Source organism: Lithobates pipiens, unplaced genomic scaffold (genome assembly GCF_037356315.1).
Source record: "Lithobates pipiens isolate NorthernLeopardFrog02 unplaced genomic scaffold, aLitPip1_a1.2 Scaffold_23, whole genome shotgun sequence".
In the NCBI taxonomy this organism is placed as follows: Eukaryota; Metazoa; Chordata; class Amphibia; order Anura; family Ranidae; genus Lithobates; species Lithobates pipiens.
Window position 1 is genome coordinate 107,804,471 of NW_027507785.1, and position 24,361 is coordinate 107,828,831.

At 43.9% G+C, this 24,361-nt stretch overlaps 2 protein-coding genes across 2 annotated transcripts in view; both read right to left on the bottom strand.

The window, feature by feature from the left end:
• The window catches only part of LOC143927793 (platelet glycoprotein IX-like), a 57,404-nt gene extending 33,857 nt beyond the window's left edge, over positions 1-23,547 (bottom strand). Inside the window, exon 1 of the mRNA XM_077452157.1 lies at positions 23,428-23,547. The gene's annotated coding sequence lies outside the window, so the exon portion shown is untranslated. The remainder of the gene's footprint in view (positions 1-23,427) is intronic.
• Positions 15,849-16,479, bottom strand: LOC143926976 (uncharacterized). The gene is made up of 2 exons (XM_077450993.1): positions 16,244-16,479; positions 15,849-16,161 (listed from the first exon to the last, which is right to left on the bottom strand). Exons 1-2 carry the CDS (start codon positions 16,389-16,391, stop codon positions 15,968-15,970), a joined length of 342 nt encoding a protein of 113 aa, XP_077307119.1. The 5' UTR covers positions 16,392-16,479; the 3' UTR covers positions 15,849-15,967.
• Positions 23,548-24,361: the final 814 nt, after the last annotated feature.

The following is a 24,361-nucleotide window of genomic DNA, read 5'->3' on the forward strand; positions in this document are numbered from 1 at the left end:
TCAGACCCTTATCCAAGCACACTACCCGGCCAGCCAGGAAAGGGGGTGGGGACGAGCGAGCGACCCCCCCCTCCTGAGCTGTACCTCAACATGGGGGGTGCCTTGGGGAAGGGGGGGCTGCGCGGCCCCCCCACCCAAAAACACCTTGTCCCCATGTTGTTGAGGACAAGAGCCTCTTTCCGACAACCCTGGCGGTTGGTTGTCGGGGTCTGCGGGCGGGGGGCTTATCGGAATCCGTGAGCCCCCTTTAATAAGGGGGCCCTCGGATCCCGGCCCCCCACCCTATGTGAATGAGTATGGAGTACAATGTACCCCTACCCATTCACCTGTGAAAAAAAGTAAAAAATAAAACACACAAGGGTTAAAATAGTTTATTGCACAGCTCTTCCGTCTTATTGCACTGGGCCTTCTTCCGTCTTCGGGGGTCTTCTCGCCGGACTCCTCCTCTATCTTCTGCTCGTTTTTTACTAGCGGAGGAGCCTGGCTTTCTTCTTCACCGCCACCCTCTTCTTCCGACTTTGGGGGCCTTGTCCCCCTCTTCGGTTCTTCTTGCTGGGCCACCGCGCCTTCTTCTAGCTCTTTTACAAGCCGTAGCTTGGTCTTCTGTTGCCGCTGTCGCCGCTGAGTCTGCTCATTTTGAGCCACTCTCAAAATGAGCGGACTTTCCTCCGTGTGTGTGGGCGAGTCCGTTCATTTCAAAAGTACGGCGGATAGTCCAGCGGATTTACTACGCCGTACTTAGTCCGCCGCAAAAGTACCGTGTGTGGGCAGGTAGCTCGTTTGGAAAGTCCTACGTGTGTACGCGGCATTAGGGGTATAATATAAAGCAGTAAAAGTGACTTTCACCCAACATTTACAGCAGTTTCATCTTCCTGGTGTTTGTGTGTTTATTGAAGACTGAAGTTTTACACTATAGAATGTATAGTAATATTATTGTATTTGGAGTAGTAATAAAAAAAAAACATCAATTGCAGCCTCACTGTGCCCATCAATGCAGCCACTGTACCAAGCACAGCCACTGTGCCATCAAACGCTGCCACTGTGCCGTCAAACGCTGACACTTTGCCTATGAAATGCAGCCACTGTGCCCATCATTCGCAGCCATTGTGCCCATCAAACGCAGCCACTTTGCCCAACAAACGCAGCCACTTTGTCCATAAAACGCTGTCACTGTGCCCCAAATGTTGCCACTGTGCCCATTAAATGCTGCCACTGTGCCCCAAATGCTGCCACTGTGCACCAAGTGCTGCCACTGTGCCCCAAATGTTGCCACTGTGCCCCAAGTGCTGCCACTGTGCCCCCCGCCGCCTGCATGTCACTTACCTTGTCTCAGGTGGGCAGCAGGTGACGTTGCAGGTGGCGAGCAGTGTCCTCCATTTCTTCCCCGACCCCAATGTCTTCTCCCGCCTGCTTCTCCTCTCGACCTCAACTATGATTGGCCACCCGATAGGCGTCCAATCATAGCGCCTGTCATTTCAGCCAATCAGGTGACAGGTAACACAGACCTGGCAACCTGACTGGCTGAGATACAGCTGAGTGAGAAGCGAATGCACAGCGTTGCGCCCGCTTCTCACATTTTTGGGCGCCTATTAGAGCAAAACATCCCCACTGGTGTAATTCAGATGCCCGGTACACAAAAATGGGCCGGGCACCTGAATAGGTGGTGTCAGCAACGATCATAGATAGATTCATGCAATGCATGAATTTGTCTATGGTGATTAGAGTGGAGCAGGAGAGGGGGGCGGCGCTCCAACGCCCTTTATGGATGCAACGCCCCTGGTGCTGGCCAATGGATGACCGCCAGCACCCACCATATCTTGAAGCCACACAGGGCAGAGTTCTGTTCTGTTAGCAAGGAAAATATGGATTTTCTTTCCCTAGAAAGGAGGGGAACAAAAAAAAACAACAACAAAAAGAGGGGGTTACCTTTCAAGCACAGTCAAGGGTTAACCATACCCGAAAAGAAAAAGACAGCTACTATGGCTGCAGTGGACAAATATAGGGTAGTACTAATTAGTTCAAACTTTTTATTAGTTAACAAAAACAGACCACATAAGTATAAAATCACATTTCCCTATGACTAAAATTCATCCGACCCTGCTGGACCTCGGATAGCGACACACCAAAAAGTCCAACACGTGTACCCTTAGTGCGTCCTACAACCAATGATCTAGATACATTTAAACAAAAAGACTCACATATAAGACAAACAAAATGGACAAGGCGCCACTCAGATCACTCACACATTGAGCTCCTTTATGGGAACAATCTTCCTTATTACCAGACTTAAATAATTTATACTATACCAAAGAGCTCAGTGTGTGAGTGGTTCCCCAAAATAAATATCTAAAGAAAACAGGCTTATTTCGTATAGCGTGGTTGATGGAGCAACCAATTAATTCATGTCAGGTGTTACCAATGGACTATCACCACTTGAACAAGTCACTTTTCTCTCCATCAAATCTTATTTAAATCTTCTGAAGTTCTAATATTCCAAGAGATATGTTATTTCATTAAATATTTTGTAAACAATATGCAACAAAAAAAGTCAAGTTCAAATACTGATGGGAAAGAGATCTTTTTCCATTGAAAGAAGAGTTTTGTGGATGATTTTAAATCACAGAAAGCTTCCACGGATGTCTCCTGTATCAAAATACAGGTCCTCAGTCCCAAACAAAGTAGCAGACTGTAGAAACAGTGGTTTTAAATAGCCTTGTAGCCATCTTATCTCTCTTACAGCTATTCAGTTTTACAGAGCTTTACTACATTACCACTTTCTGACAGAGCGTTGATCGATTGCTGGCAGTTTACCAGGTTAACAACCGTGATTAAACATCCTAATTTCTTATTCAGATTTCCAGAGGACAGGACAATGCCCAACACAGTGCTGTTCAGCCTATCCAATCAATCAGAATACAGGCATATGTTGATGTAATTTACTTAGCCGATATCTCAGTACAATACTGGTGGGCTATCAGCATTTTTCTGGATCTCCGTTCAGGTGGTAGTGTCCTCTGCTATATCAAAAGTCACAGACATTAAGGCGTCCGGCAGAGCACTGAATCGCTGTAAATGGTTTTTACCGTGTCCATTAGTTTTACATAGCACTGACATAAGCAACCACTCTCCATGCTGGGGGTAACATTCTAGGTGCCTGTAGTCCGTGATTATGTCGACGCGTTTCGCAATGGCATCTTGCGTAGCTTCAACTGGAACGTGCCGTTGCGAAACGCGTCATCCACAAAACCCTTCTTTCAATGGAAAAAGATCTCTTTCCCATCAGTATTTGAACTTGACATTTTTTTGTTGCATATTGTTTACAAAATATTTAACCACTTCAGCTCCGGACCAATAAACACCTTAAGGACCAGAGGTCTTTTTCCAATTTCGCACTGTGCTGCTTTAACTGGTAATTGCGCGGTCATGCAATATTGCACCCAAACGAAATTTCCGTCCTTTTCTTCCCACAAATAGAGCTTTTGATGGTATTTGATTGCCTCTGCGATTTTTTTTTGTTTGCGATATAAATGGAAAAAGAGTGAAAATTTTGAAAAAAAAAGATATTTTCTTCTTTTTGTTATAAGAAAAATCGAATAAACTAAATTTTAGTCATACATTGAGGGCAAAATGTATTCAGCCACATGTCTTTAGTAAAAAAAATGTCAATAAGCGTACATTTTTTGGTTTGCGCAAAAGTTATAGCGTCTACAAACTAGAGTACATTTTCTGGAATTTACACAGCTTTTAATTTATGACTGCCGATCTCATTTCTTGAGGTGCTAAAATGGCAGGGCAGTACAACCCCCCCCCCCCAAATGACCCCATTTTGGAAAGTAGACACCCCAAGGAAATTGCTGATGGGTATGTTGAGCCCATTGAATATTTATTTTTTTTGTCCTAAGGGATTGAATAATGACAAAAAAAAAATTTTTTTACAAAAAGTTGTCACTAAATGATTTATTGCTCACACATGCCATGGTTATATGTGGAATTGCACCCCAAAATATATTCCGCTACTTCTCCCGAGTATGGGGATACCACATGTGTGGGACTTTTTGGGAGTCTAGTCGCGCACAGCACCCGAAAACCAATCACCACCTTCAGGGTTTCTAAGGGTGCAAATTTTTGATTTAACTCCTCACTACCTACCACAGTTTCGAAGGCCATAAAATGCCAAAATAGCACAAAACCCCCCAAAATGACCCCATTTTGGAAAGAAGACACCCCAAGCTATTTACTGAGAGGCATGTTGAGTCCATGGAATATTTTATATTTTGCCACAAGTTGCGGGAATATTACAAACTTTTTTTTTTTTTGCACAAAGTTGTCACTAAATGATATATTGCTCACACATGCTATGGGCATATGTGAAATGACACCCCAAATTCTGCTGCTTCTCCTGAGTACGGGGATACCACATGTGTGGGACTTTTTGGGAGCCTAACCGCGTACGGGACCCCGAAATCCAAGCACCGCCTTCAGGATTTCTAAGGGCATACATTTTTTTTTTTACTCCTCACTACCTATCACAGTTTTGAAGGCCATAAAATGCCAAGATGGCACAAAATTCCCCCAAATGACCCCATTTTGGAAAGTAGACACCCCAAGCTATTTTCTGAGGGCCATGTTGAGACCATTGAATATTTTTTTTTTTTGTCCCAAGGGATTGAATAATGACAAAAAATAAAAATAAAACATTTTTTTTTACAAAAAGTTGTCACTAAATGATATATTGCTCACACATGCCATGGTTATATGTGGAATTGCACACCAAAATATATTCCGCTACTTCTCCCGAGTATGGGGATACCACATGTGTGGGACTTTTTGGGAGTCTAGTCGCGCACGGCACCCCGAAATCCAATCACCACCTTCAGGATTTCTAAGGGTGCAAATTTTTGATTTAACTCCTCACTACCTATCACAGTTTCGAAGGCCATAAAATGCCAAAATAGCACAAAACCCCCCAAAATTACCCCATTTTGGAAAGTAGACACCCCAAGCTATTTACTGAGAGGCATGTTGAGTCCATGGAATATTTTATATTTTGCCAAAAGTTGCGGGAATATTACAAACTTTTTTTTTTGCACAAAGTTGTCACTAAATGATATATTGCTCACACATGCTATGGGCAGAAGTCAAATTACACCCCAAAATAAATTCTGCTGCTTCTCCTAAGTACGGGGATACCACATGTGGGGGACTTTTTGGGAGCCTAGCCACGTACAGGACCCCGAAAACCAAGCACTGCCTTCCGGATTTAAATATAAAATGCTACCAAAAAAACTGTTAGCGATCGCAGGGATCAGGCCTGACTCTGCGATCGCTGCAGTTATGTGTTTAGTGTTTTGTAAGTGACAGTGATCGATCGATACTGCACTTGGGTGGGCTGGGCAGAGGGGCAAAACGCAGGTGCTAGCAGGTATCTGGGCTGATCCCGCTAACAATGCGTTTTTTTGGAACCCTAAACTGCTGGGGATGCTAGTATAGATCTGATCAGATCAGATATTGATCTGTTCAGATTCTATACCACTACGGGAGGTGTATGCTTTGCGCGTGGGTGTTAGCGGTACTGGCACTAACCTAGCGCTTCCTGGGGCGACGCAGACCCTGACCCTAAAACCTAATTGATATCACCCGCCGTGTGATCAGGGGGTTAAACCTTTATTGGGTAATAAATGGTGGGTGCCCTGATGCTATAAAAAGCAAACTAACCAGAGTCACCCGTAACACTTATACGGTGATCAGTGGTGAAAGGGTTAACTAGGGGCAATCAGGGGGTTCAAATTTTTATTAGGTAGTATATGGGGGTCCCTGGCGCTATATAAAAACCTGACGGGGAACCTAAATAACTAACTGGCTAACCAGCGTCACCAGTGACACTTATACTGTGATTGCTGGTGAAAGGGTTAACTAGGGGCAATCAGGGGGTTAAAACCATTATTGGGTAGTATATCGGGGTACCTAGCGCTATAAAAACCTGGCGGTGAACCTAAAAAAATAACTAGCTACCTAGCGACAGTAGCGACACTGATGCAGCGATCAGAAAAATGATCGCTTAGTGACACTGGCAAAAGGGGGTGAAAGGGTTAACTAGGGGCAATCAGGATGTTAAAACCATTATTGGGTAGTATATCGGGGTACCTAGCGCTATAAAAACCTGGCGGTGAACCTAAAAAAATAACTAGCTACCTAGCGACAGTAGCGACACTGATGCAGCGATCAGAAAAATGATCGCTTAGTGACACTGGCAAAAGGGGGTGAAAGGGTTAACTAGGGGCAATCGGGATGTTAAAACCATTATTGGGTAGTATATCGGGGTACTTAGCGCTATAAAAACCTGGCGGTGAACCTAAACAAATAACTAGCTACCTAGCGACACTAGCGACACTGATGCAGCGATCAGAAAAATTATCGCTTAGTGACACTGGCAAAAGGGGGTGAAAGGGTTAACTAGGGGCAATCAGGATGTTAAAACCATTATTGGGTAGTATATCGGGGTACCTAGCGCTATAAAAACCTGGCGGTGAACCTAAAAAAATAACTAGCTACCTAGCGACAGTAGCGACACTAATGCAGCGATCAGAAAAATGATCGCTTAGTGACAGTGGCAAAAGGGGGTGAAAGGGTTAACTAGGGGCAATCAGGATGTTAAAACCATTATTGGGTAGTATATCGGGGTACCTAGCGCTATAAAAACCTGGCGGTGAACCTAAAAAAATAACTAGCTACCTAGCGACAGTAGCGACACTGATGCAGCGATCAGAAAAATGATCGCTTAGTGACAGTGGCAAAAGGGGGTGAAAGGGTTAACTAGGGGCAATCAGGATGTTAAAACCATTATTGGGTAGTATATCGGAGTACGTAGCGATATAAAAACCTGGCGGTGAACCTAAAAAAATAACTAGCTACCTAGCGACACTAACGACACTGATGCAGCGATCAGAAAAATTATCGCTTAGTGACACTGGCAAAAGGGGGTGAAAGGGTTAACTAGGGGCAATCAGGATGTTAAAACCATTATTGGGTAGTATATCGGGGTACTTAGCGCTATAAAAACCTGGCGGTGAACCTAAAAAAATAACTAGCTACCTAGCGACACTAGCGACACTGATGCAGCGATCAGAAAAATGATCGCTTAGTGACACTGGCAAAAGGGGGTGAAAGGGTTAACTAGGGGCAATCAGGATGTTAAAACCATTATTGGGTAGTATATCGGGGTACCTAGCGCTATAAAAACCTGGCGGTGAACCTAAAAAAATAACTAGCTACCTAGCGACAGTAGCGACACTAATGCAGCGATCAGAAAAATGATCGCTTAGTGACAGTGGCAAAAGGGGGTGAAAGGGTTAACTAGGGGCAATCAGGATGTTAAAACCATTATTGGGTAGTATATCGGGGTACCTAGCGCTATAAAAACCTGGCGGTGAACCTAAAAAAATAACTAGCTACCTAGCGACAGTAGCGACACTGATGCAGCGATCAGAAAAATGATCGCTTAGTGACAGTGGCAAAAGGGGGTGAAAGGGTTAACTAGGGGCAATCAGGATGTTAAAACCATTATTGGGTAGTATATCGGAGTACGTAGCGATATAAAAACCTGGCGGTGAACCTAAAAAAATAACTAGCTACCTAGCGACACTAACGACACTGATGCAGCGATCAGAAAAATTATCGCTTAGTGACACTGGCAAAAGGGGGTGAAAGGGTTAACTCTAGGGGCAATCAGGGGGTTAAATCTTTATTGGGGGGTGATAGGGGGCTACCCTGGACCTAACACTAACTGCCCTGACAGTTTTTACTTTTACAACTGACACTGAATGCATTGATCAGTAAAGAAATGATTAATGCAATCAGTGACACTGTGACTGGGGGGGGGGGGGGGAGGGGGGGATTTTTGTACCTACGTGTACCTATGTGTCAGTGTAGTGTTTTGGTGCACTTACTTTGTGTCTTCTCCTCGTAGTCCGGTCAAAAAGACCGCCCCGAGGAGAATGACATCACTTCCTCCTTCCTGTGTAAACAATACACAGTGGGAGGAAGTTCGTCATTGGCCAGAAGTGATCGAGAGGGGGTGGCCAGAAACCAACGGCCATCCCCTCATCACGGATCGCTCCCGGAGGGAAACGGACCGCCGTAGCCAGTGGGAGGGGGTCCGATCGGACCCCCCACCCGCTGGAAGGTAGGCACGTACATCTACGTGCTTGTGCCTGCCTGTGCCATTCTGATGACGTAGAATGGCAATACGGCGGTCCTTAAGTGGTTAATGAAATAACATATCTCTTGGAATATTAGAACTTCAGAAGATTTAAATAAGATTTGATGGAGAGAAAAGTGACTTGTTCAAGTGGTGATAGTCCATTGGTAACACCTGACATGAATTAATTGGTTGCTCCGTCAACCACGCTATACGAAATAAGCCTGTTTTCTTTAGATATTTATTCTGGGGAACCATTCACACATAAATTATGTATTTTAGTCATAGGGCAATGTGATTTTATACTTGTGTGGTCTGTTTTTGTTAACTAATAAAAAGTTTGAATGAATTAGTACTACCCTATATTTGTCCACTACAGCCATAGTAGCTGTCTTTTTCTTTTCGGGTATGGTTAACCCTTGACTGTACTTGAAAGGTAACCCCCTCTTTTTGTTGAATGCTGTCTTTGGCTATGGTAGTAGCTTCCTGTAAACGGAGGAGAGACATAATAGGGGATACAAATCATGACCACTTTGATTGTTTCAGTGATGGTATGAGTTCCGATTATCTTTTTTTGTGAACAAAAAAAAGCATTGCTTTCATTAGTAAAAGCAGCACACAGTTTACACTAAGGCCGCGTACACACGGGCGGATTGTCTGGCCAACTGAGTTCGTCAGACAATCCGACAGACAGTCCGTCCAAATTTTGAATGAACGGACTTGACCACACACGATGAACAGACAGTCCGCTGAAAGCGTGCGCGATGACGTACGTCACGTACGACGGGACTAGAAATAGGAAGTCCAAGACACAGCAAAGCACCCTTTGGGCTCCTTCTGCTGACTTTGCGTTAGTAGAAGTTTGGTTAGAGACGATTCACGCTTTTCAGACTTCAGCTTAATTTGTCCGTTCACTGCGGCGCAGTCTACCTGTGAGGTTTGTATCTGTCTTTCGGTACGTGTGGATCAGTTGTACCTGTTATTAGGCGCTTCTGGTCCTCTCGTTTCTGGGTTTCAGGTCGTTCTTCATAGGTCTGACTGTTCTTCAGTGCGTTCAGTTGAGCTTGTTTGTCCAGCCGACCGTTTCAAAGCCATGGAGAGTGGACGTACTCGGGAACGAGTTTGTGCTATATTGGGGCTTGGTGTTGGGGTTAATACATTGACCCGAGCCCAGTCTGTGAACAGGGTGAGGAGGAGTTCATGGACAAAGAATTGGTTGCGCCAGCGTGACCAATTCTCGCATATGCCTTTACTCCGTGAGATCCGTGAGAATAATCCTGATGATTTCAGGAATTATCTCAGGATGACGGACCCCGTTTTTCACCGTCTGCTGGCTTTGCTGACCCCTTATATCAGCAGGCAGGATACCTGCATGCGGCAAGCCATCACTCCGGAGCAGAGACTCGTCGCCACGTTGCGGTACTTGGCGACAGGGAGAAGCCTTCAGGACCTCAAGTTCTCGACAGGCATCTCCCCCCAGGCTCTGGGGATCATTATTCCAGAGACCTGTTCTGCCATTATTCGGGTCCTGCAGAAGGAATATATGAAGGTAAGTTTGTTCTTTTAATATTGCATTATATGCGTTATATGCATTGTATGTTTGTATTCATTTCATCATGACTTTTAATATCCATGACAGGAATATGATGTGAATGTCCCCTTTATATGAATGCATGCATTTTTATTTATTTTTTATTTTTTTGATGGTTTATTTTTTATTTTTTTGTGTCATTTTTTTTGAGCTTTTTACCTTTTTGTGTCCCATGTGCATATATGGGCCCCTATACACCCACAGCCGAGACAGTTTTTCTCTATAATTCATATTGTCAGCTCCATTGTACTATTTTACTGGCCCCCCCACCCTTTGTATACTCTTTGTATACACCCTTTGTGTGTGTGTGTGTGTGTGTGTGTGTGTGTGTATATAGATATATATATATATATATATATATGGATTGTCAACTCATTAATTAGTCACCCCACTCAAATTGGTTGCAGGTATTGGATACTCATTAACCACTTCCCGACCGCCGCACGACGATGTACGTCGACAGAATGGCACGGGCAGGCATATTGGCGTACATGTACGTCCCTGCCTTCCCGCGGGTCGGGGGCCCGATCGGGCCCCCGGCCGGTGCCCGCGGCGGTCGGTATTCGTTCGGGAGCGATCCCGCACGAGGGGACGGCCATTCATTCATGGCCACCCCCTCGCGATCGCTCCCGACGAATGAAAATGCTCCGTGACATCACTTCCTCTCCTGTAATGTAAACACAGGAGAGGAAGTGATGTAATCTCTCCTCCGTGTCGGTATTTTTCGTTCCGACACCGAGGAGAGAGGATCGGTGAGTTGCACCAACACGACACTACACAGTAGAACATGCCAGGCACACTCACACCCCCCCGATCACCCCCCCAATTACCCCTGCCCCCCAGTCACAGTGACACCAATGTCATTTTTATTTTTATTTTTTGCATTGGTGTCATTTGTGACTGTAATAACTGTTAGGGCAGTTAGGGTTAGCCCCCTTTAGTTCTAATGTACCCCCTAACCCCCCCCAATAAAGGTTTAACCCCGTGATCACCCCCCGTCGCCAGTGTCACTAAGGCTCGGTTCACATTGCAGCGGTTTATGAGAACGAATGTGATTCGCACCGCACTGCAGTGCAAATCACATCCGATCTCTGTGCGATTCGAGTTCAGCCATTCGCCGCACCCTCCACACCCGCCGCACCCGCCGCAAATTTGCACGGGACCCTTTTTTTGGTCCGCAGCAGAATCGGATCGCATGGGTGTTCACACCATGCGATCCGAGTTTGCAGATCGCACTGCGATATGCGAACTGATCTGGGGGTGTCATTAACATTTCACTGACACTCCCAGCAGTTCGCATAGGGCAGTGTGAACTGCCACCGGGAGGCATGCGATGCGGGAACCCGCCGCGGATTCGTGGCGTTCCCGCATCACTCCAGTGTGAACCCAGCCTAATAAGCGATCGTTTTTCTGATCGCTGTATTAGTGTCACAGGTGACGCTAGTTAGGCAGGTAGGTATATAGGTTCGCCGCAGCTTTTTATAGCGCCAGGGACCCCCATATACTACCGCATAAAGCCCCCTGATTGCCCCCTAGTTAACCCTTTCACCAGTGATCACCATATAACTGTTACAGGTGACGCTGGTTGGTTAGTTATTTTTTTATAGTTTCAGGGCACCCGCCATTTATTACCTAATAAAGGTTTAACCCCCTGATCACCCAGCGGGTGTCATTCGTGACTGTAATAACTGTTAGGGCAGTTAGGGTTAGCCCCCTTTAGTTCTAAGGTACCCCCCTAACCCCCCCAATAAAGGTTTAACCCCGTGATCACCCCCCGTCGCCAGTGTCACTAAGGCTGGGTTCACATTGCAGCGGTTTATGAGAACGGATGTGATTCGCACCGCACTGCAGTGCAAATCACATCCGATCTCTGTGCGATTCGAGTTCAGCCATACAGATAGTATGGCTGAATTCGTGTCGCACCCGCCGCAAACTCGCACGGGACCCTTTTTTTGGTCCGCAGCAGAATCGGATCGCATGGGTGTTCACACCATGCGATCCGAGTTTGCAGATCGCACTGCGATATGCGAACTGATCTGGGGGTGTCATTAACATTTCACTGACCCTCCCAGCAGTTCGCATAGGGCAGTGTGAACTGCCGCCGGGAGGCATGCGATGCGGGAACCCGCCGCGCATTCGCGGCGTTCCCACATCGCTCCAGTGTGAACCCAGCCTAATAAGCGATCATTTTTCTGATCGCTGTATTATTGTCACAGGTGACGCTAGTTAGGCAGGTAGGTATTTAGGTTCGCCGCAGCTTTTTATAGTGCCAGGGACCCCCATATACTACCGCATAAAGCCCCCTGATTGCCCCCTAGTTAACCCTTTCACCAGTGATCACCATATAACTGTTACAGGTGACGCTGGTTGGTTAGTTATTTTTTTATAGTTTCAGGGCACCCGCCATTTATTACCTAGTCTCACTAGTGTACCCCTAAATTTATGGGTGTCTACTTTCCAAAATGGGGTCATTTGGGGGGGGTTTGTGCCATCTTGGCATTTTATGGCCTTCAAAACTGTAATGCCCTTAGAAAGCCTGAAGGCGGTGCTTGGTTTTCGGGGCCCCGTACGCGGCTAGGCTCCCAAAAAGTCCCACATATGTGGTATCCCCGTACTCAGGAGAAGCAGCAGAATTTATTTTGGGGTGTCATTTCACATATGCCCATGGCATGCGTGAGCAATATATCATTTAGTGACAACTTTGTGAAAAAAAAAAAAAAAAAAAGTTTGTAATTTTCCCGCAACTTGTGGCAAAATATAAAATATTCCATGGACTCAACATGCCTCTCAGCAAATAGCTTGGGGTGTCTACTTTCTAAAATGGGGTCATTTGTGGGGGTTTTGTGCCATCTTGGCATTTTATGGCCTTCAAAACTGTAATAGGTAGTGAGGAGTGAAGTCAAATATTTACGCCCTTAGAAAACCTAAAGGCGGTTCTTGGTTTTCGGGGCCCCGTACGCGGCTAGGCTCCCAAAAAATCCCACACATGTGGTATCCCCGTACTCAGCAGAAGCAGCAGAATTTATTTTGGGGTGTCATTTCACATATGCCCATAGCATGTGTGAGCAATATATCATTTAGTGACAACTTTGTGAAAAAAAAATAAAAAAAAATTAAAGTTTGTAATTTTTCCGCAACTTGTGGCAAAATATAAAATATTCCATGGACTCAACATGCCTCTCAGCAAATAGCTTGGGGTGTCTACTTTCTAAAATGGGGTCATTTGTGGGGGTTTTGTGCCATCTTGGCATTTTATGGCCTTCAAAACTGTAATAGGTAGTGAGAAGTGAAATCAAAAATTTACGCCCTTAGAAAGCCTGAAGGCGGTGCTTGGTTTTCGGGGCCCCGTACGCGGCTAGGCTCCCAAAAAGTCCCACATATGTGGTATCCCCGTACTCAGGAGAAGCAGCAGAATTTATTTTGGGGTGTCATTTCACATATGCCCATAGCATGTGTGAGCAATATATCATTTAGTGACAACTTTGTGTAAAAAAAAAAAAAAAAAATTTTTTTTTGTCATTATTCAATCGCTTGAGGCAAAAAAATAAAATATTCAATGGGCTCAACATGCCACTTATCAATTTCCTTAGGGGGTCTACTTTCCAAAATGGGGTCATTTGGGGGGGTTTTGTACTGCCCTGCCATTTTAGCACCTCAAGAAATGAGATAGGCAGTCGTAAACTAAAAGCTGCGTAAATTCCAGAAAACGTACCTTAGTTTGTAGATGTGACAACTTTTGCGCAAACCAATAAATATACAATTATTTACTTTTTTTTTACCAAAGACATGTGGCTGAATACATTTTGGCCTAAATGTATGACTAAAATTGAGTTTATTGGATTTTTCTAATAACAAAAAGTAGAAAATATCATTTTTTTAAAAAATTTGCGGTCTTTTTACGTTTATATCGCAAAAAATAAAAATCGCAGAGGCAATCAAATACCATCAAAAGAAAGCTCTATTTGTGGGAAGAAAAGGATGCAAATTTTGTTTGGGTACAACATTGCATGACCGCGCAATTACCAGTTAAAGCAGCGCAGTGCCAAATTGTAAAAAGACCTCTGGTCATTTACCAGCAAAATGGTCCGGTCTGAAAGTGGTTAATTAGTCCCCCCACCCCACTCAAATTGGTTGCAGGTATTGGATACTCATTAATTAGTCCCCCCACCCCACTCAAATTGGTTGCAGGTATTGGATACTCATTAATTAGTCCCCCCACCCCACTCAAATTGGTTGCAGGTATTGGATACTCATTAATTAGTCCCCCCACCCCACTCAAATTGGTTGCAGGTTTTGGATACTCATTAATTAGTCCCCCCACCCCACTCACCCACCTAACTTATGTCCCCTGGTCCATCAGAGGGCTGATTAATCTGTGAATTGGTCCGCCTATTTTTTTGGGTTTTTTGCAGAAAAAAATTTGCAATATTTCTGTTTAACTGTTGTTCCAAAATGTTTTTGAGTTTTATTTGTTATGAATTGTTTTTATTTAATGACTAATTTTTTTTTCCTGTGTTTGACTCCCTAGTGTCCTTCCACGCCACAGGAATGGCAGACTGTGGCTTCCCAATTCGCTGCCCGTTGGGACTTTCCCAACTGCGGAGGGGCGATCGACGGGAAACATGTGAGGATTGTGCCCCCACCCCATTCGGGGTCCTACTATTGGAATTATAAGGGGTTCCATAGTGTGGTGCTAATGGCGGGGGTGTCAGCACAATGTGACTTTCTTTATGTGGATGTGGGGAAGAACGGCCGGATGTCTGACGGAGGAGTCTTTAGGCAGACCGAGTTCTGCCACCGTCTTATCACTGGTGGCCTGGACTTGCCACCAGATGCCGAGAATGTGGAGGGTCTACCGTTTGTGTTTCTAGCTGATGAAGCGTTCGGTCTGAGTGACCATCTTATGAAACCCTTCCCCCAAAGGACCCTCACCCCGGAGAGGAGGGTTTTTAATTACCGGCTGGCCAGAGCAAGAAGGGTTGTGGAGAGTGCCTTTGGCATTATGGCCAGCCGGTTCCGTCTGTTACTGACAGCGATCAACCTAGCAGAATATAAACTGAATTATGTGATTCTGTGCTGCTGCATTCTGCACAATTTTCTCCGTAAATTTTCAGGGAACCAGTACCTGCAGCCTATTGGGCCTGAGGCCGGACTAATATTCCCAGAACTCACAGGGCTGGATCATGCCCTTCCTGGCTTAGCCCCCCAAACAGCACGTGAGGTGCGTGACCGCTATGTCAGCTATTTTAATGGTAGGGGGGCTATTCCAATGCCAGCTGTGCAATAAAAATTTATTTTTCTTGAAATATGTATTGTCTGTTCAAATTTTTAAGTTTGGTTCTTGTTTGCTTTTCACGGTGCTTGTCTCCTACATTGTCCTAATTCAGGGATATGCAATTGGCCAACCTCCAGCTGGTGCAAAACTACAAGTCAATCATGCCTCTGGGTCTCATGCTTGTGGCTGTCAGTCTTGCTATGCTTCATGGGACTTGTAGTTCTGCAACAGCTGGATTTCCACTAATTGCATATTCCTGTCCTAGTGCATTTGTATAGCAAAGTGGTTTTTGCCAATAGTAAATAAGGCCCTTTGTGACAGAAAACACAAAATGACTTCCCAAACTGGTATTGAGTATTGAAAGAAGTAGACACACACACACACACACACACATCTTTTTTTTGGATTTTTTAATAGTGCACATTCCAACCAGTGCCTCTTTTTTAGATATTTTTCTTTTTGTTTTGTTTTTTTTTTGTAATTTTTTTGTTTTTTTTTGTTTTTTTGGAAACATAGAAATATATAGATATATCTATATATAAAATACAATTATCAAAAAAATACATAAAATCATATTTTTAACTATTTACAGAAAACAAGGGGTAAAACCAAATTTTGAAGATGCACACCAAAAATTGGTAATGTCAACATGTGCTATGTACCATCATGAGTGATCAATGGACGTGTTTGGTGGGTGCAATCCCTTCCTCTCACATACTAGAACGAGGAAGGGTTTGCAAACACCAAATGCGTACATTGCGATCCTCTGATGGCACATAGCACATGTTGGCACACCGTGTGCATCTTCAAAATTTGGCCTCTAAAAACAATGTGATACAAACATTAAAAACTTTTTTACAAGGGAATGAAGAACATGATCGATTGGGTTTTAGGGAAAAGGGGCTTAGATTCTCCCTAAAACATCGATCATGTTCTTCATTCCCTGCCTCATAGTGTCCAGTTCTCGTTGGATGTTTCGAATTTGGTTCTCCATTCGATCAATCTGGCCATTCCAGGCCATGATCTCACCAATCAATCGCTGGGCACTGTCCGTGGAAAATGGCTCCGCGGCTTGTCCTTCCACAACCAGATCATCACCTAAAAACATGTGTAGATAAAAAATTGGTTAAAATATACAGCCATTAATTGTTTACCTTAAGCTGGGTTGTCAGACACTCACTTTGTGGGGTGTGTATCTCCACCACCTCTTCCTCCTCCACATCTAGCCCTGGGCTGGGCTGATCCAGCTCGGACACGGGGCTTGGCTGCTCCCTCATGGACATGGGGCTTGGCTGCTCCCTCACAGACACAGGGCTGGGCAGCTCCATCACCGACACGGGGCTTGGGCTAATTGCCCAATCAGGCTGGTGAGGTCGGGGGGTCCTGGGCTGCTCCGCCTCTTGTCTGAGTCTTTGTTCCCCTATGAGAATGAAAAAACAAAAAAAAAAAGGGATACTTTTAAGCACAGTGATATTTGAGTTCAGAAATTTGAATATGAAACATTGGTTTGAAGTGGTGTACAATTATTAGCTGGTTATTACAAGCTCCTAGTTTAATACATCATTAAAATGACATTTTTTTAGTTAGGCTGTGTTCAGACTGCTGCGATGTGCGAACGCTGCAAATCTACTGTGGTTTCACGCATCGCATGCCTCCCGGAGGCAGTTCACACTGCCCTATGTGACCTGCTGGGAGTGTCATTTTAAAGTTTTATTGACACCTCCAAATTAGTTCTCATATCACAGTGCAATCTTTAAACTCGGACAGGAATCGGACCACATGGTGTGAACACCCATGTGATCCGATTCGGCTGTGGACTAAAAAAAGGGCCATGTACAAGTTTGGGCCGGATGCGATGCAAATTCAGCCATACTATATGTATGGCTGAAATCGCATCACACAGAGATCACATGTGATTTGCACTGCAGTGCGGTGCAAATCACATTCGATCTCGTACATTGCAGCAATGTGAACCTAGCCTTTAACCAAACTGTGATACTTTATATCTTTTGTCCAAGTTTCACAGACGGACACACTCGAATCATCCCCTGGAGTACCTGTGTGTGATTATGTCAAAAAATGTTCTATGATGTCCCAAACTACACTAAATGATTCCCAGTCCAGATGTTGAACCAGCATTTTATCTATCTATCTATCTATCTATCTATCTCATTTTTTTTTTTATTGAGACTACATTGCACTGAATTAATTTATGAAACTTTATTAAAAATTTATATCCTAAACTGAGTGTGACAATTCAGTTTATCATGAACAATACAAAAAAATGATTAACTAATTAAAATCTAATCCAACACCAGATAAATTTACACCATATACAAATTCATGCTATTTACGTCCACATATACGAACAAGCATATTCGCTCATTGCATGAACTATTAACTACACGAACGATCAAATTCGCCAGATTTACATATAATACCTATACGAACGATTATGTCCGACAGTCACGATAAACGCGGAGTTTACTCACTTTTTTTCAGGGCCTTTTTGATGCGATGATATTGGTCCGGCTCCCTGGACTTGATGTCGGACCATCGTTTCCGGAGCTGATCCTTGCCTCTTCGTACCCCAAATTTGCTCTGCAAAGTTGTTACGACCGTATCCATGATGCCGCTTTTCCGGACATTGGGTTTGGGGTACGGCCATTTTCCCCATCATAATCCTCCCTTCTCAATATAGCCACCATCTCCACCATCTCTTCAAAGGCCATGTTTGTGGCCTTATATCTCTTTCTTTCTCCGGAAGCATGGGGTTCAGGGCTTTCCTCCGCGCTGCTCATTGAATTTACGTCCACCATTTTCACCTATCAATCTCCCACAGCGGAACGAGGGTAAAAGGGGCGGGGAAATACGGTCACACGGAACGTCAGGGGCGGGCGACGCAGGCGGAGCTTGAACGCATGCGCTGTATATAAAGCGTTGCCGCGAGGCCGTACGCTTGTCCGAACGTAAGCAGCGAGTGCTACACGCGACGGTAAGATAGTTATCGTTTTATTTTATTTTAATTTTAAGCCTGCGTTAGGAATGTGTATAGTGAAATTTCATCTTATTGATGGTTAATTGATTTTTATGTGGGTTGGTGTTTGAGTGGGGTTGGTGTTTTGTGTGGTAGTGTGGGGGTGGGGGTGGGTGTGTGTGTGGGGGTAGTGTGTGTGTGTGTGTGTGTGTGTGTGTGTGTGTGTGTGTGTGTGTGTGTGTGTGTGTGTGGGGGGGGGGGGGGAGGTCGGTGTATGGGGGGGGTAGTGTGTGTGTGTGGGGGGGTAGTGTGTGTGTGGGGGGGTAGTGTGTGGGGGTAGTGTGTGTGTGGGGGGGGGGGGTGGGTAGTGTGTGGGGGTAGTGTGTGTGTGTGTGGTAGTGTGTGGGGGTAGTGTGTGTGTGTGGGGGGGTAGTGTGTGTGTGTGTGGGGGGGGGGGGGGGGGTAGCGTGTGTGGTAGTGTGTGTCTCGCCTACATTGTCACAATATAAATAGTGTGCATTTGGTCTGACATTTTTTTTGTTTTTTAGTATTTATTTATTTATGTATTTTTTTTTGTTTTTGTTTTTCAGAAATCGAAATGCAAAAATATAATCCAGACCCCTTTAAGGAGGAGGCCTTCCTCTCTACATTTATTGATATAATAGAGTCACACAGGAGCCTTTGGGATTCCAAACACCCACAATATTCTAGCCGTCCTGGCCGGAGGAAGACACTGGAGACAGTTTTGACGTTTGTGAAAACCCGACTCCCCCAGGCAGACACTGACTTTGTGAGCAACAAAATTCAGAACCTGCGTAGCGTGTATAGGCGGGAGCGCAAAAAGATCCTAGAGTCCCAAACATCAGGATCAGCAGCAGGTCAGGTCTATGTACCTAGGCTGTGGTATTATGACAGGCTGCGTTTTCTGGATGACACGTCAGAAGCCAGGCAGTCACTTTCTACTCTTCCGTCTACCCTTCGCTCCACCCTTCCCTCCACCTCAGGTGAGCCATCCCTGGAAGATCCAGACCTTTCCTTGCTGGACGAAGTTGATGCGCCCAGCTGTAGCCAGGTATATTTTAGTTTCTAAAGTTAGGATTGCTCAAATATTAATGATGTCAAGTTCAATGTTTGAATTGCTTCCAAATCTAGGATTTCATCACAAATTAAATTAGATAGAAGGATACAGTAGTTTCCACAAATGTGGCTCAAATCTTGGTGAACTGATGGAAAAATGATGGTGTCAAAATGATAGCCTTTTGTATTTCAAGACAAATGTATTTGCAAGTGAGAACTGTAAAATTGTTAGTGATTGATGATTTCAAAATATAGACATATTTTATTTATTGATTGCTTTGTTTTTTTACACAGGATGAGCTCACCCAGGAGGAGGCCGGGACCAGTGGTATGGAGGAGGAGACCAGCCACACGCAGGAGCTAGCTGGGCCCAGCAGGAGTCGGACCGAAAGCCAGGTCCCTCCCCTCCGCCTAGCCAGCAAAAGGCCCAGGAGGATGACACGTACAGAGGAGGAGTCCTTGGCACTTATACGCCAAGCCACCCAAGTGCTGAGCAAACCCCCCAATCCTGAGGAGGCCTACGGTACTCATTTGGCTAGTAAGTTACTAGAAATGGAAAAAGCACAGCGCAACTTGTGCGAAGCCATTTTTTTTTATGCCATTCAACGGGGTCTGAAGGGTGAGCTAACACCGACCACCAAACTGTATAACGCAGACCCTACTGCTCCTCCTCCTCCTCCTCCTCCTCCTACCACAAGTCCACCACCAGAGGCACAGCCTCCAGCGAAGCGTGGAGGGAAGGCTAGACGGAAGAGTCGGAAGTGACTGCCTGGCTTCAGTCTGCTCTGAAAGAAGACGCAGGCTGTTGTAGTACCACAGTCTGGGGACATAGATCTCATCTGCTGCTGTTCCTGGTCTTTGGGATTCTAGGACCATGTTGTGCTCCCTATTTACATGTTACACAGGTTCTGAATTTTGGTGGCCACTCACTTGATGTGTGCCTGGGGGACAAAAGGCTTCACAAACGTCAAAATTGTCTCCAGTGTTGCCTCCCTCTTGATTTAGTTTTGTTCTGACGAAAAATAAATATTTATTATTTATTTATCTATCTCTACTTACATAGTCCTGCTTGGCCAAAAAAAAATGCAAGTCCATCTTGTTTCAAACCCCCCCACAAAAAAAATTAACTGACAATAGTAGTTCCAAAAATATATAGTAATAGATAAATTCTATAATTAAAAAAAAAAAATATATATATATATATATATATATATATATATATATATATATATAAAAAATGTGTTTTTTAATATATATATATATATATATATATTTTTTTTTTTTTGGGGGGTTTTTATTTAAATTTATATATATATATATATATATATATATATATATATATATATATATATATATATATATATATATATATATATATATATATATTTATTTATTTTATTTTTTTGGTTTTTTTTTTAAATTATGTTTTAATATATTTTTCTAAAATTGGAAGATTAATCATAGGATGAGGATGAATAAAAACATTTGGTATAACTCTGTGTGAATATAAGCAGCAAAGCTACTTCACTTTTCTTGCATTACGAAGAAGAAAAGAACGGGCTATATTAAAAAAACACAAAATTAGCAGCATGACGAATATGCTAGCTTCAATACGAACACTAGTTTTACAAGACCGAGCGCTTCCGCCCTGTCCGCCCTGTAAATCCTTTCTGGGCATGCGTCATACTTAGTCCGTCCAACTTGCCTACTCACGAGCGGACTGTCCGCTGAAACCAAGTTTGGACGGACAAAATTACGGAAATTACGAAAGACTTAGTCCGTCAGACTGTCCGCTGAAAAAGTCCGCTGAAGCCCACACACGAGCGGATTGTCCGCTGAAACACGGTTCAGCGGACTAAGTTGGCCAGACAATCCGCCCGTGTGTACGCGGCCTAAAACACTGGTTAGGCACACATTTAACCCTTTGATCGCCCTAGCTTAGGGGTATAATATAAAGCAGTAAAAGTGACTTTCACCCAACATTTACAGCAGTTTAATCTTCCTGGTGTTTGTGTGTTTATTGAAGACTGAAGTTTTAAACTATAGAATGTATAGTAATATTATTGTATTTAGAGTAGTAATAAAGTATCCTAGCACTGGTTACAGGCTGCGCTGAAGCTTATGTATTTTGCTATTACAAGGAAAGGAACAGATACAAATACAAACATTAAGAGGCATTATTATAAAGCAGTGAATGTGTCATTCACCTAACATTTACTGCAGGTGAAAAAACATCCCCGTCATTTAAAACCACACATAAAATTGTTATCTGATAGAGGAAGAAATTGTAATACACTTTATTAGGGCGGTGTTTCTCAATCAAGGCACCTTTTAAAATGATGGACAATCTCAAGGCACCCTATTCTAAAATGTAGTAACATCCACACATAGGGCACCCAAAATTAGGTGTGATTTATTCAATTCTATTCTTAAAGCGGCTGTAAAGGTAAAAGTTTTTTCACCTTAATGCATAGAATGCAAAAAAAACATCTGACAGTGCCGCCCCCCCACCCCCCCTGTTTTACTTACCTGACCCCTCGAAAGTCCTGCGCTCGTCCCCCGACATCTTCTTCACCACTCAGCCTGGCCGTAGATTGGCTGGAGTGGATGGATTGAAAGCAGTTCAGCCATTGCCTCATGCTGCTGTCAAGCACATCCAATGACGTGGCGCGCTGGGAGGTGGGGCCGAGTGATACAGCGAGCGGCTATAGCCGCCAGCTGTATCACGGGAGCGCGCCCGCAAGTGCTTCTCACCATGCGAGGGAACTCGCATGAATGTGAGAAGTACTTGCGGGGGGAAGCAGAGACAGCCGCCGAGGGACCCCAGAAGAGCAGGTTCGGGGCCACTCTGTGCAAAACAAGCTGCACAGTGGAGGTAAGTATAACATGTTTGTTATTTTAAAAAAAATTAAAAATTCTCTTTACAACTCCTGTAAGTAAATACACTTTTGCACAAGGATACTGACTAGTATTCCAATGTTTCTCTTCTCCCTCAAATTCTCTCCATAAGTCTGCTAATGTTACCGCAGTGCTAAGGCAGATGGGCACAGGAGGGTCAAACAAAGATGCTGTGGAGGCAACAGACATCCTCCTTATTAAATCGATGAAGTCATTGGTTGTTAGGATACCAGTGTCTAGAAAGTCGTAATGGTGCACAATGAAAACCTGTGGCTTTGAATAATTAAAAGGCAAGCTTGATTCACCTGCTGGCTTGTATACAATTTTTGATACATTTTTAGGCATTTTGCCAAGGCACCCCTAAAGAAATCTCAAGGCACCCTGGTAGAAAAAGGCTGTATTAGGCTATTATGTTAATACTTTTTATGGGTTAAAAAAATAAGATTAATGCATACTGAAAATTATTAACCAAATGCTAAGAATATGGCAAACATTGAGATCAGTCTATTTAATCCATAGACAAGGATAGAGAAAGCAAGACATGGAATGACAGTTACCGTATTTGCCGGCGTATAAGGCAACTGGGCGTATAAGACGACCCCCTATTTTTCAAGTGAAAACATAGATTTTGGGCAATACTCGCGGTATAAGACTACCCCCCTTCTGAGGCAACACCATTTAAAAAAAACATTAGAACCATTAAAAAACACAAAGCAAGAATGCCAACTACTCATCCGCCATGCTGTGATATGTCATAAAGTAAATCAAACAATAATAACACAAACAGATCTATTGAATGCCACAACTCTGGAAAGTAGAATTTTTCACTAACCAAACCTATACCACTTTTGGGTTACATTCTATGGGAATTGTCCACCAAAATGCATTTAATAAACCCCCTGTCGTATGTCCCAGATTTACTTGTCCCTCTTGGGTGCCTGGGACCTCAAAGGCAAACAGCAGGATGTATAATAGTAGGAGATCAGTGAATGGATTTACCCAGGGAAGTATGGTGAGCGGTGTATTATTATAATGAATACAACGCCTGCTTGGATTGGCAGAGGCTGTAGCATTATCAGCCCTTTCCTCTCTTTCTCTCAAAGCCAGAGGTTGTTACTCCAATCCATGCAGGCTCTGTATTCATTAATCGAATACATCGCTTGCCGGGATTGGCTCAACGGCGTATACTGTTTGTAGCTGGAGCCACATACAGTATTAGCAGACATTTGGGGGCTGACATCCATTGGTCAGCATTGTATACCTGGCGTATAAGATGACCCCCGATTTTTGGGCATTTTTTTTAAGTGTAAAAGGTAGTCTTATACGCCAAAAAATACAGTATATACAAGGATAGAGAAAGCAAGACCTGGAATGACAGTTATATTACCTATCCTGTGTCCGGTGCTACTAACCTTTGTCCAGTGCAATTTTCTTAAACTCAGCAAAGTTGCAACTTGCGCTCAACTGTTCAAAACGAACCCAATGTTCCAGACTTATCTTGCATTCAAAGGAGCCAGGAAGGAAATGATTTCTTAGTAACTCATTTGAATACCCTTCTTTTATTTGCCACAGGCTGATAATACACTATTTTACGCATCAAACTGACAGTAATGTACTGCAGGGTGACCTTTAGATTTAATATATTTTTAGCAGCCTCATTCAGTCCTAACACCACAACCATATCAGTCTTATACACCCGCTTCCCTGGATGTTGCCATCTCATTTCTCCACTCATTTTAAAGTTAAAGCAATGAGAAACAACACCACAGACTATGAAAGGGATGTAATATCTATCTGCAATCATTCCAAAATTCGATCACAGCCTACAATAAAAGCATTTGTAATACTGAGAGAACTATTTCTACAGCATTTGCTTTTTATGATTTCTCCCCCTTTTTCCATCATCTAATGCTCTAAGCAAAACAAAAATTACATTTAAATAAGTACCGTACATTTGTTTTACTAAAGTGATTCTAAAGTTTTTTGTTTCTTTTTGCATCCTCCGTATCTAGGTAATAAACTCCCTACTATCTTTTCTACTCCACCCTGCCCACCCCCCCCCCCCCATGCTTAAATACTTACCTGGCTCCTCTCACGACTTCAGAGCTGTCCTGGCTGAGAGTAGTGGGAGCCACAGGCTCCTGCTGTTCAGTGGCGGCTGGTGCTCAAAATTTTTTGGGGGGACGCAACAAACTTAAAAATTCTGAAACATACTGAAACAAAAACATCAAATGCAGCCTCACATGCAGCCACTGTGCCCATCAAATGCAGCCACTGTGCCCATCATATGCAGCCAACTGTGCCCAGCAAATGCAGCCAACTGTACTGAGCAAATGCAACCACTGT